We start from the raw sequence: 12,513 nt of genomic DNA, 5'->3' as shown, positions 1-12,513 counted from the left end.
TTTATCCTGTATGGTACTCTCTGTGCTTCCTGGACTTGATTGACTATTTCCTTACCCACAGTAGGGAAGTTTTCAACTATAATCTCTTTAAATATTTTCTCAGTCCCTTTTTTTTTTTCTCTTCTTCTTCTGGGACCTCTCTAAATCAAATGTTGGTGAGTTTTATGTTGTCTCAGAGGTCTTTGAGATCATCCTCATTTCTTTTCATTCTTTTTTCTCTATTCTGCTCTGCATTCGTTATTTCCACTAGTTTATCTTCCAGGTCACTTATCCGTTCTTCTGCCTCAGTTATTCTCCTATTGATTCCTTCTAGAGAATTTTAAATTTCATTTATTGTGTTGTTCATTATTGTTTGTTTCCTCTTTAGTTCTTCTAGGTCCTTGTTAAACGTTTCTTGTATTTTCTCCATTCTATTTCCAAGATTTTGGATCATCTTTACTATCATTACTCTGAATTCTTTTTCAGGTAGACTGCCTATTTCCTCTTCATTTGTTTGGTCTGGTGGGTTTTTATCTTGCTCCTTCATCTGCTGTGTATTTCTCTCTCTTCTCATTTTGCTTAACTTACTGTGTTTGGGGTCTCCGTTTCACAGGCTGCAGGTTCGTAGTTCCCATTGTTTTTGGTTTCTGCTCCCAGTGGGTAAGGTTGGTTCAGTGGGTTGTGTAGTCTTCCTGGTGGAGGGGACTGGTGCCTGTGTTCTGGTGGATGTGGCTGGATCTTGTCTTTCTGGTGGGCAGGACCACGTCCGGTTGTGTGTTTTGGGGTGTCTGTGAACTTATTATGATTTTAGGCAGCCTCACTGCTAATGAGTGGGGCTGTATTCCTGTCTTGCTAGTTTTTTGGCATAGGGTGTCCAGCACTGTAGCTTGCTGGTCGTTGAGTGGAGCTGGGTCTTAGCGTTGAGATGGAGATCTCTGGGAGAGCTTTTGCCATTTGCTATTATGTAGGGGCTGGAGGTCTCTGGTGGACCAATGTCCTGAACTTGGCTCTCCCACCTCTGAGGCTCAAGCCTGACACTCGGCCAGAGCACCAAGACCCTGTCAGCCACATAGCTCAGAAGAAAAGGGAGAAAAAGAAAGAAAGGAAGGAAGGAAGGGAGGGAGGGAGGAAGGGGAGGAAGGGAGGGAGGAAAGAAGGAAGGATAAAATAAAGTTATTAAAATAGAAAAAATTATTAAAAATAAAAAATTTAAAAAGTAATAAAAAAAAAGAGAAGGAAAGAAGAGAACAACCAAACCAAAAAACAAATCCACCAATGATAAAAAGTGCTAAAAACTATACAAAAGAAACAAAACAAAACAAATAAGAAAACCCAGACAGTCAGAACTCTAAGACCCTAGGACAAATGGCAAAAGCAAAGCTATACAGACAAAATCACACAAAGAAGCATACATATACACACTCACAGAAAGAAAAAAAGGAAAAATATATATATATATGTAAAATAAAAAAGGAAGAGGGCAACCAAATCAATAAACAAATGTACCAATAATAATAAGCTCTAAATACTAAACTAAGATTAACATAAAACCAGAAACAAATTAGATGCAGAAAGCAAACCCCAAGTCTACAGTTGCTCCCAAAGTCTACCACCTCAATTTTGGGATGATTTGTTGTCTATTCAGATATTCCAGATATGTAGGGTACATCAATTTGATTGTGGAGATTTAATCCGCTGCTCCTGAAGCTGCTGGGAGGGATTTCCCTTTCTCTTCTTTGTTCGCACAACTCCTGGGGTTCAGCTTTGGATTTGGCCCCACCTCTGTGTGCAGGTCACCTGAGGGCGTCTTTTGGGAAGTCTGAGGTCTTCTGCCAGCGTTCAGTAGATGTTCTGTAGGAGTTGTTCCACATGTAGATGTAGTTTTGATGTATTTGTGGGGAGGAAGGTGATCTCCACGTCTTACTCCTCTGCCATCTTGAAGGCAATCCCCACTGATCTCTTTCAGAGTTCTACTTAGACTCTCCAGTTCTCAAATAATTACAAAGCTCTGGTTCAAGATAAAACCAGTCTCCTCTAATCACCTCCTCTAATTCACAGTTGTTGCTTTCTTCTAATTCCCAGCAACTCAGGTCACCTAAATGCTCTTCCCTGGTGCTCAGTCTAATTCTATTCCCAACACCCACTGTCCTTTCTTTGCTCTTTCGTTTCCTGATACTCCTAATCATCACCATTCTTTTTCTGGGGAATACCTCACTTGGCTCTTGTGTCCTGGCCTTCAGCTCTCCTGTTGTCAAGTCATTTCTATTATTTTTTTGTTTCCTCTAAATTAATGCGGTGGTCCCCAACCTTCTTGGCACCAGGGACCTGTTTTGTGGAAAACAGTTTATGCATGGATCAGGGGTGGAGGGGGAGGAGGATGGCTCAGGAGGTAATGCGAGTGATGGGGAGCAGCAGGTGAAGCTTTGATTGCTCGCCCGATGCTCACCTCCTGCTGTGCGGTCTGGTTCCTTACAGGCCTCAGCCCAGTACCCGTCCATTGCCTGGAGGTTGGAGACCCCTGAATTAATGGATCATTCTAATTAGTATTATCACATATGCATAAGCATATTTTTATAAGGAGATAAAAGGGGAATATGTATAAAATATATATCTAACGGGAAGAACTCATCCCAGACAAAGATTTAATCACTCTAAAGTACCTAAAACAGATTTATACTTGTCACTGGACTAGGTAGTCGAGATTGAAATGGCTCCTTCCATGAAGAATTTAGTTTGGGGATTGGTGACAAAGTGATTTCTAATGATTTTATTAACAATGGAAGTCCCCTAAAACATTCTCAATTAATTTTATCCTGGGGACCATACTCCAGTGTCAACTCTGAGGCAGAAAAAAGGTGATTATGTCCAAGAGCTTTCCCACATTACACTTATATGTTTTCCATCCAGTAGGCTCTTCTAATGTTTTCCTACCTTCAAAGAGTTTTCAGCAATAAAAGCCTTCTATTGTGCAATATGATGTGGTCTCCATCAGGCTTTTCCTACGTTCATTAGGTCTCTGTTACCTATTAGAATAAGTCCTGTTTGTGGACTCTCTTGTGTTCCCCAAGCTCCTTTCCAGTATGAAGTTTCTGATGTTTAAGAAAAGCTGTGCGCCCACTGAAGGCCTTCCCACAGTTGCTACATTCAAAGGTTTTCTCTCCAGTGTGAGTTCTCTGGTGACTAACAAGGTGTGAGTTCTGACTGAAGGCCTTCCCACATTCAGGGCATTCGTAGGGTTTCTCTCCAGTATGAACACGGTGGTGTTTAATGAGATCTGAGCTGCCCCTGAAAGATTTCCCACATTTATTGCACATATAAGGTTTTTCTCCACTATGAATTCTGTGATGTCTCATAAGGTCTGAGCTCTGATTGAAAGTTTTCCCACATTCTTTACATTCATAGGGTTTCTCTCCTGAATGAGTTACCTGATGTCGGATGAGGTCTGAGCTGCCTTGGAAAGTTCTACCGCACTGATTGCACTGATAAGCTTTCACTTCTTGGCGAATTCTCCGCTCTTCTCTAAGCAACTCTTCCTTGCTAAATGTTTTCTCACCTTCCACAAGTTTCTCTCCAGTATGAAGTCTCTGATGTTTGAGAAAAGCCGTGCGCCAGATGAAGGCTTTTCCGCATTCCTTACATTCATAAGGTTTCTCACCACTGTGGATTCTGTGATGCTGGACAAGGAGTGAACGCTGCCGGAAGGCTTTCCCACATTCATTGCACTGATAGGGTTTCTCTCCAGTGTGAATTTTCTGATGTGTAACAAGGTGTGACCTCTGGCTAAAGGCTTTCCCACATTCATTACATTCATAGGGTTTCTCTCCAGTGTGAGTTATCCAATGCCGAATTAGATCTGAACTTCCCCGGAAAGTTTTTCCACACTCAGTACATTCATAAGGTTTTTCTTCCCTGTGAATTCTCTGTTGTTGGATAAGAGTTAAGTCAGAAGTGCAGGCTTTTTCACATTCAAGTTCCTTTACAGTATGTAGTCTCTGATGTTTAAGAAAGGCTGTGCGCCCACTGAAGGATTTCCCACATTTGTGACATTCATGGGGTCTCTCCCCACTGTGGAGTCTCTGGTGTTCTGTGAGGCGTGAACGCTGCCTGAAGGCCTTTTCACAGGTGTTGCACTTGAAGGGTTTCTCTCCAGTATGAATTCTCTGATGTGTGACAAGGTGTGAACTCTGACTGAAGGTTTGTCCACATTCATAACATTCATAGGGTTTCTCTCCAGTGTGAATTCTGTGATGGATAATAAGATCTGAACTTTGATTGAAGGCCTTCCCGCACTCATTACATACATATGGCTTCCCTCCACTGTGAATTCTCTGGTGCAGGACAAGGTTCGAGCTTCCCTTGAAGGCCTTTCCACAGTCTTTACATTCATAGGGATTCTCGTCATTATGTATTCTCTTATGTCGGGCCAGGTTAGAGCTCTGATTGAAGTCTTTCCCACATTCATGACATATATAAGGTTTCTTTCCTGTATGAATTCTCTGATGTATAATAAGATTTGAACTTTGATTAAAGTCTTTTCCACATTCACTACATACATATGGTTTCTTCCCTGTATGAATTCTCTGATGTACAATCAGGTTTGAGCTCCGACTGAAAGTTTTTCCACATTCCTTACATTCATAGGTTTTCTTTATATTACCAGTTTTCTGATGTTCAGTTACTTTTGACTTCTGTTTGAAGCTCTGGCCACAGACTTCATATCTGTGGGGTCTTTCTCCTGCAGAAAGTATTTTTTCTCTTTCCTTACATCCATGGACTCTCTCTCCTGCAATGGCTTTCTTGGGGATCAGATTCACTTCCCTGATACCTCTCTCTTGGGAAGGGGGATATCCCACTGCATCCTCTAAGGGGCTTACCCAATACCTCAATAACCTGTCCTCAGGATCACCAGTTTCAACTAACCCCCATTCCTGGGAGATCTGTCTTTGGAGTCTTTCTGATGCAGCCCTTGCTGAATCTTTTTCTTCAGAAATTTCCATCTTTGTCTTCCAGTCTTTCATCTTATTTTTGGTCTCAGAATCTGAAATAATAAGTAGAACATTCTATAATTCCTAAAATACAAATTTTCACCTCTTTCCTACACTGGGAAGTCTCAGTGGGAGGAACAAGGAACTTGGAAGAAGACTCTTCCCTTCTGGAGCTGAGATTCAGACGTTTTTCAGAGGGATTATGGCTACCACAGGAACACACACCCTATTGGTGGAGAAGAAACTTGCCAGGGTGCAGGCTGGAGCTGGTGTGTGTGGGTGGCCTGCAGGGTGGTGGAAGAATTCACTGGGCAGTCTGGAGCTGGAAGTGGCCTGTTTGATGGGGTAGGAACCTGCTGGGCCCTGAGGCCAGGCCAGAATGGGTTCACAGGAAGCAACTCACTAGGGTGATTGCCACCAGGCCTCCCACAAGTTGATCTGCTGGCAGCCACACCAATAAATAAGATAAAATAGCACACCAGCACCAGGAAAAGAAGTTCCTTCCTTTTCCTATGGCCTTGTATTTCCCTCCAGCATCCTCTATTGACAAAATCTAAATGTTGTACCAGCTGGCAAAGGAGAAACCGTCCAGATCCAGTAACTTAAGCAAAGCAAAGAAGGGTAGATTTGGAGTTGAGATATGATAAACTAATAACTGATCCACTAACCATTCCTCCCAATATATCATGACAGTTAAACAAATATGAAACTATGCCTCAGAATAAAAATGCTTGGCTGCCATTTTAATAGAAATCAATTCTCCCTTTCTCAGACCTGGCATTTTTCTTTCTGGTATTCTGGTGGAACTGCCTCCTTTGTATGGCAATTTTGTATCCTCCTGTAACTGGAAGACAGATGAGTTTATTGCTTTTGAGTGTTCATATCATCAAATCCCTGACCTTGCCCAGTCACAAAAACACATTTCTGAGCTCCTTGAGAGAGCCATTTCACCTTGGCCCGGGGGATTGGAATGCTCTAGTCAGTAATCTTTTTGCAATGAATAAGAGGAAACACAGCATAGAGATTAAGAGTGTGGATTCTTAACTGACTGTCGGACAAAATGCCTGGGTTTGAATCCTATCTCCATCACTTACTGACTGTGTGACGTTAGGCAAGTTGCTGCAACTCTCTGTGCCTGTTTCCTCATCTCTAAAATGGAGATAATAATAGTATTTACCTCATAGAGTTGTTATGAGAATTAAATATATGTAAAACATTTAGAACCATGCTTGGCATATAGAAAGCACTATGTAAGTGTCAGCTGCTGTTACTATTACTACTATTATCATTAATCATTACCCTTTATGCCCAAGAATTATCATTAAGTAATGTGTCCCTAGCACAAACCTCCATATCTAGGCTGGATTTTATTTATTTAACATTCAAATAAAATACTGGAAAGAATTGGCTTTGTCATAATTTTCCCTTAAAGTGATTTTTTGGGGGGTTTGTTTGATATATAGTGTTCAAAATTTAGAAACAGTTTAAAAGATGGAAAAGGCATTTCTCAAAACCCACTGAAAACAGTTAAAAGAATGACAAATGAGGTAAACTCCATCTTCAAAAAAAGGGTCATATACAGATGTCTCCCAAAGTCTCATATCCTGAAAGGCACGGTCAGTGATCTTCTAATTAGAGTGAAGAGATCTAGAGCCATGGCGAGAAGGCAGGTGACAGAAGCAGGGACTGTCCCATAGAGATCTAGTCTGACATATCAGAGTGGCAGGGGAAGATGCTAAAGAAGAAACGGTGCCGGCAGATCATTTAGGTTGTCTTCCACCTGGTACCTGGCTGAGGAACACTGGCAGCCGTGGAGCAAGATGAAGAAAGGAGATGAGTGTGACTGTCAGACTGTGCTACGAAAGTCCAGTGATCTACAGGGCTTTTTCTGTGCCATGTTGAAACCAAAAGCTGAAGGGAGATAATGCCTGTAGATTTGATAAGAAGGTGTTTGTGGCAGCAGATCTGTATGAAGGCTTTGAGGTGCCCTTGCTCAATTCCCTCTGCCTCTTCCCTCTTTCATAGAGAACCTGCTTCATGCACTGTTGAGTAGTAATCATTCAGGTAACTTTGTGGGATGTGTGCTTGAAAACAGGGGGTTGTTGCTTTAGGAAAGAAAGCAACATGAGTAACAGAGGGATTAGGAGCATACACCCAAGAGGAACAGCAAAGGAATTAATAGGACGCATCTAGCAGAGCTCTCCACTATCTCAAAGAAATTATAGACAAAACCACTGTTTAAATGAAAACTCAAAGAAGACATATAAGAGCTCAAAATAGAGTGTAGATTATAAAAGAATAAAAAGAAGTGAGAAGTAATCTGGCAGAGCTGAAGGAAAAAAGTGGAAGGGAAAACTAAATGCATTACGTAGATGAAACTCATCAAAGAAAAAAGAAAAATAATCACTACAGGGACAGGATGAGGCCTGGAGAGATGACACAGAATGCAGTGGATATAAATATGATTATAGAGAAAACAAGTTGCTACAGAAAGATATTCAAATATATATATAATTAGTGTTCCTAAAGAAGAGAAAAGAACAAACAGAAGGAAAAAAAAAACATTCAAACATAACAGAAGGAAATGTGGCTGAAATAAAGACTTGAATCTATTGGAAGGATACAGTGTAGTCCATAGAAAGTTGATATAGAACAGTCCACACCAAGGCATAGCCTGGTGAAGTAACTAAATTTCAGGAATAAATGAACATATGAAGATCTGAGGCAGAGGAGCAAGTGATGGGCAAGAGGGAATTTCAGGCTGAGTTTATACTCCTCCACGTTACACTCATGCCAGAGTATAGTAGTGCCTGTAAAGTTCTGAAGAGACACAAAGTGTGACTTGATCATTTTTTACCTGGCAAGCTGTTCCCTCATATTAAAACAGGCAAATGTTCTCAAGTAGGTAGAAACTCAGGGAGTATGACAGGCAGCCCTTTTTGAAAAGCACTGCTGGGCAATGAGATATAGCCAGTGAAGAAATGAGTGAGAATAAACACTCAGGACCTCAGAGAACATTGTAAAACAATGGATGAGGAGTGTTGAATATATTTAAATATGGAACTGACATTAAACAATTGGAAATTATTTTTGTAGAATAGAGGAGGAGAGGTAGTGGGAGTTAAGTATAAATTGTGCTAATTTGCTTGTCTGTCATGACAGGGATCAAGAGATAGCATCTCAAGTAGAAATACATAATTTTAAAAGAAGATCCAAACCTTAATATGTTTCATGATCAGTTTTCCCCCATAATTTTAAAGGAATAATGTTTCAAAATTACAGAGAAACAGACTTCCCTGCTGGTCCCGTGGTTAAGACTCTGCGCTTCCACTGCGGTGGGTGCGGGTTTGATCCCTGGTCAGGGAACTAAGATCCCACATGTCACACATAGCGCAGCCAAAAATAAAATAAAATTACAGAGAAACACTTTTTTTTTTTTTGGCTGTGCCTCGTGGCATGCAGGATCCTAATTCCCCGACCAGGGATCAAACCTGTGCCCCCTGCAACCCGCGCCCCCTGCATTGGAAGTGCAGAGTCAACCACTGGACTGCCAGGGGAGTTCCCACTTTTTCTATTTTTGATCATAAAAATACTACATGCTCATTATAGGAAAAACCAAGAGTAGAGAAGAGCACAGAGAAGAAACTAAAGATACCCAATATTTTGTTGTATATTCTCCCAGTCTTATTTCTGGGCATAAATGTTTTTCTGATACAAAAATGGGATCACAGTATACATGCCCTTATTGTCCTCTTTGCCCTGCTTGTGATACTGGAGCTGGACCCTGGAAACAGTTCCCTTTTGTTGGCTGGCTTTGTCAATAGAGGGTGCTGGAGGAACACTGTAAGCCACACAAAGAGAAAGGGGTTTCTCTTGGTACTTTTGAGCGGTTTTGTCTTTTGGTGGGGCCCCCAAATCAACATAAGGGAGGCTTGATGGGGTAGACCAACCAGCTCTGGCCTACCCAACCCTCCAGTGAGTTTTTCCACTACCCAGCGGGCCTTTCCTATGGATTACCTCTAGCCTGCCTGCACCCTTCAGTGAATTTCTCTGTCATTTGGCAGGCCGTGCCGACAGACATGCCCTCTGACAAATTTCTTTACACCAGCAGGCTGTTTCTTTGGCAACCACACCCCATCCAAAAAAGTCTGAATCTCTGCTTTGGGGTGGGGGGGAGCCCTCTTCTAAATTTGTGGTTCCTTCCTTATTTACTTCTCCTTAGTCCTAGAGGTAAGACGGCTTCCTGCATTATCTATTTCTATACTCCTTAGTGTTTTCTTTAGATCCTTTTAGTAGTTAGCTACCTTTACCGGTTTTAAATATTCTTTATATTAAATGTCCCTTGTTTAAACTACTGGTATAGTTTTTGTCTCCTGGCTGGATCCTGACCAATACAGATACATATTATCATTTCATTTTAGATCTAGAACAAAGTGAAGATGATACAAGAAGAATAGGAAGGGGGCTAAGAAAGAGGAAACAAAAATTTGTTTAGAAATAGTGCTAAAAGGACTCCTCTCTGTAAGAAGCATTAGGGTCAATCTTTACCACAAGCATAGGTATGGTAAAGTACCCAGTCCTTAGTCCCACACAGCATTCCCTGCAGAGATGAATGGCATTCTCTGCTCAACATTTTCATCCAATTCCATAGGTGAAAGGAATAGGGAATAATTTAAGGAACTCTTTGCCTCAGAGGATGTCTGGAGAAGGGTACAGTATCTGAAACATAGGCTTGATCAGAGATGAGTCCTCCTCTACAATCCAATCCAGCTGAACTCAGAGCTTCTGGGAAAAGGGCATTGTTATTTCATATCATTCACTGATGTGTTCACCTAACTTACATTAACTAAGCACCCATGATATTCCAGACACTGTACTAGGTACTGGCAATACAAAGGTGAACATCCCTGCCCTCAAGGAACTTACAGTTCAATGAAGGGAGATATATGTGTAAATGGACAAGAAGATAGCGTGGCCAGTGCTGGAATAAGGTGAGCACTGTCCAGTATGGGAGAACCTGAATCAACGAAACATGGTAACTGCAAGTGGGGGAAGAAAGGAGTCAAGGATGACTTTCAGTTTTCTGGCTTAGGCAATGGGTGGGATATGGTGCTGTTTATGAAGACAGGGGTCAGAGAAGGAAGAGTAGGTTTGGAGGGTGGGATACTAGGTCCAAAGATCTGAAGATGAGTTGAGTTTTTCGTCATCTCTTGGTTTCTAACAGGAACCGAGCTCAGGGAGAGGCAAGGAGTTGTCAACTCCACAGATTAGGCTACACGCCCTTCAACAAAGAGCAGAAGCATCTTATCTTGTCTCCAAGAGTCAAAGCCATTGGGAATCCTTAATCCTCCAATTCCACTGAGCTCTTTAAAACCTTTTCTTGTTTTTTGCTTTTCAACCGAAACTCAGAGAATTCGGGGTGTATAGAGTCTAAGTTAGAGGACAGAGCCCCTACTCAGTGAGACCAGCTCTGTCTCTTCCTCTAGTATCTCTGCCATGCAGGGATTCCACTGAGTGTGGACCTGAGGCCCAGCATCCTTTTGCGATTCATTCACAGCCACATCCTGCAACATCTTGAATTCCTGAAACAGAAGTTCCTGTTCTGCAACTACCCAATAGTTGCAGATACTCCATAGCTTCCCTTTCCTTTTTAAATCTCTACTACTTCCTGCATTCCCTTGGTCTCAGTAGATAATCTTGCCCCTCGCTTTAAAAATATGTGAGACCATGTGGTAATAATCACCTCACGTTCCTCTCTCTTTTCAATGACTCCTCATCTTTACTGTATTTTGTCTCTTCCATTCTCTAGTATTTATTGCTCTTTAGCTGAGCCCCTATGATGGGCCAAGCACCACGCTAGGTGGTTAGAATATAATAATGAGGACAGAGTCCCTGCCCTTGACTAGTGTGTGGTGTCAATTAAACGTGTTAAATACACAATAAGGGTAAGTGTGGGTGCCGTGGGACCTCATGAGAAGAGCACAACCTGAGGGGGGTGGGATGGGTAAGGAAACTTCCTGAAGGAAGCAGCTTCTAAGGTGAGGCCTGAAAGACAATTTGAGATAACTAGACTAAAAGAAGAAGGAAGGGCTTTTCAGATTGAGGCTGAAGCATGTGCAAAGGCCAGGAGGTGAGAGAAGCTACGATGTGTTCATGGATGCACCATATGACTGAAGCCCAGAGTACAGACAGTAAACGATGAAGCTGGGGAAGCGGCGGTCAAACCACGGAGGCCCATGTATCCCAGGCTAAGAAGCTTGGACTTTCTCCTGAAGGCAGTGGGGAACCCCGGAAGGGGTTAAAGCAGGAGAATGACATCATTAGATTTATCTTTTTAAAAGACTGCTCTGACAGCTTTATGGAGAACAGACTAAAGGGTGCAAGGCTGAAAGCTGGGATATTGCTTAGGAAACTACAGCAGAATCTATGATGGAGACAGTGAGGGCCTCATCACTGACAGTGAGTTACTGGGACTGGAGACATTTTAAAGTATATTAAAGAAGCAAAAACAGGGAGAATCGGTGCTGTCCTGAATGGAAGGTGTGAGGGAAAACAGAAGGCATTAAGGATGACACCCAAGTTTCTAGCTCAGACAACTGCCTAAGCTGGGTAGTGGGACCGAAAGAGTGGCGGTGAGGGGGAGGAGGTGGTGAATTCCACTTCAGACACGTTATATTTGACGTACCTGTGTGGCATCCAGGAGAAAACTTCTGAGAAACCAATGAATCAGTGGGTCAGGAACCCAGGAGGAAAATCTAGAATGGACACACAGATTTTGGAATCATCAGCATATAATTAGTATCTAAAGCAGAAAAGTGGCGATTACAGCTGGCGATTACAGCTCGGAGGCAGCTTAGAGTTCTGAACACAACAGGGCTTTGGAAGCAAGCAGAACCAAATTAGAATCCCAGCTTCTTAATCTCCCCCAACTATCATTTCTGCAAATGTAAAGCAGAAATACCACTGATTCCAAAGTGTTATTGTACACATTTTAAAAAACCCACCCCGGGAATTCCCTGGTGGTCCAGTGGTTAGCACTCGGCACTTCCACTGCCGTGGCCTGGGCTGGGGAGCTAAGATCCGAAAGCCACGCGGCACGGCAAAAACAAACAACAACAACAAAAAACAACCCCCCCCAAAAAAAACCCCACCCCAATGTATATAAAGCCACACACCTCTACCCCAAGAGTGTAAGCTCTGTGGGGATGGGGGTCTTTGTTCTGTACAGTGTTGGAACAGTACCTGGACCATAGTGGGTGCTCAATTAAAAATCATTAAATAGAGGCTTTCCTGGTGGCACAGTGGTTAAGAATCCGCCTGCCAGTGCAGGGGACATGGGTTCGAGTCCTGGTCCATGAAGATCCCACACGCTGCGGAGCAACTAAGCCCGTGCGCCACAACTACTGAGCCCAAACTCTAGAGCCCACGAGCCACAACTACTGAAGCCCGCATGCCTAGAGCCCATGCTCCGCAACAAGAGAAGCCGCCGCAATGAGAAGCCTGCACACCGCAACAGAGAGTAGCCCCTGCTCACCGCAACTAGAGAAAG

General features: G+C 42.6%; 1 protein-coding gene across 1 annotated transcript; it reads right to left on the bottom strand.

The window, feature by feature from the left end:
* Positions 1-2,777: 2,777 nt before the first annotated feature.
* ZNF594 (zinc finger protein 594) lies at positions 2,778-11,721 on the bottom strand (the record flags this gene model as incomplete). The annotated part of the gene is made up of 3 exons (XM_082860751.1): positions 11,650-11,721; positions 4,001-5,017; positions 2,778-2,818 (listed from the first exon to the last, which is right to left on the bottom strand). The coding sequence occupies exons 2-3, from the start codon at positions 4,995-4,997 to the stop codon at positions 2,778-2,780; spliced, it is 1,038 nt and encodes a 345-aa protein (XP_082716877.1). The 5' UTR covers positions 4,998-5,017; positions 11,650-11,721.
* Positions 11,722-12,513: the final 792 nt, after the last annotated feature.

The sequence above is a fragment of the Leucopleurus acutus genome, assembly GCF_964270905.1.
Source record: "Leucopleurus acutus genome assembly, chromosome: 19".
Lineage (NCBI taxonomy): Eukaryota > Metazoa > Chordata > Mammalia > Artiodactyla > Delphinidae > Leucopleurus > Leucopleurus acutus.
Note: the sequence above shows the minus strand (reverse complement) of the source record. Positions and strands in the feature narration are given on the sequence as shown.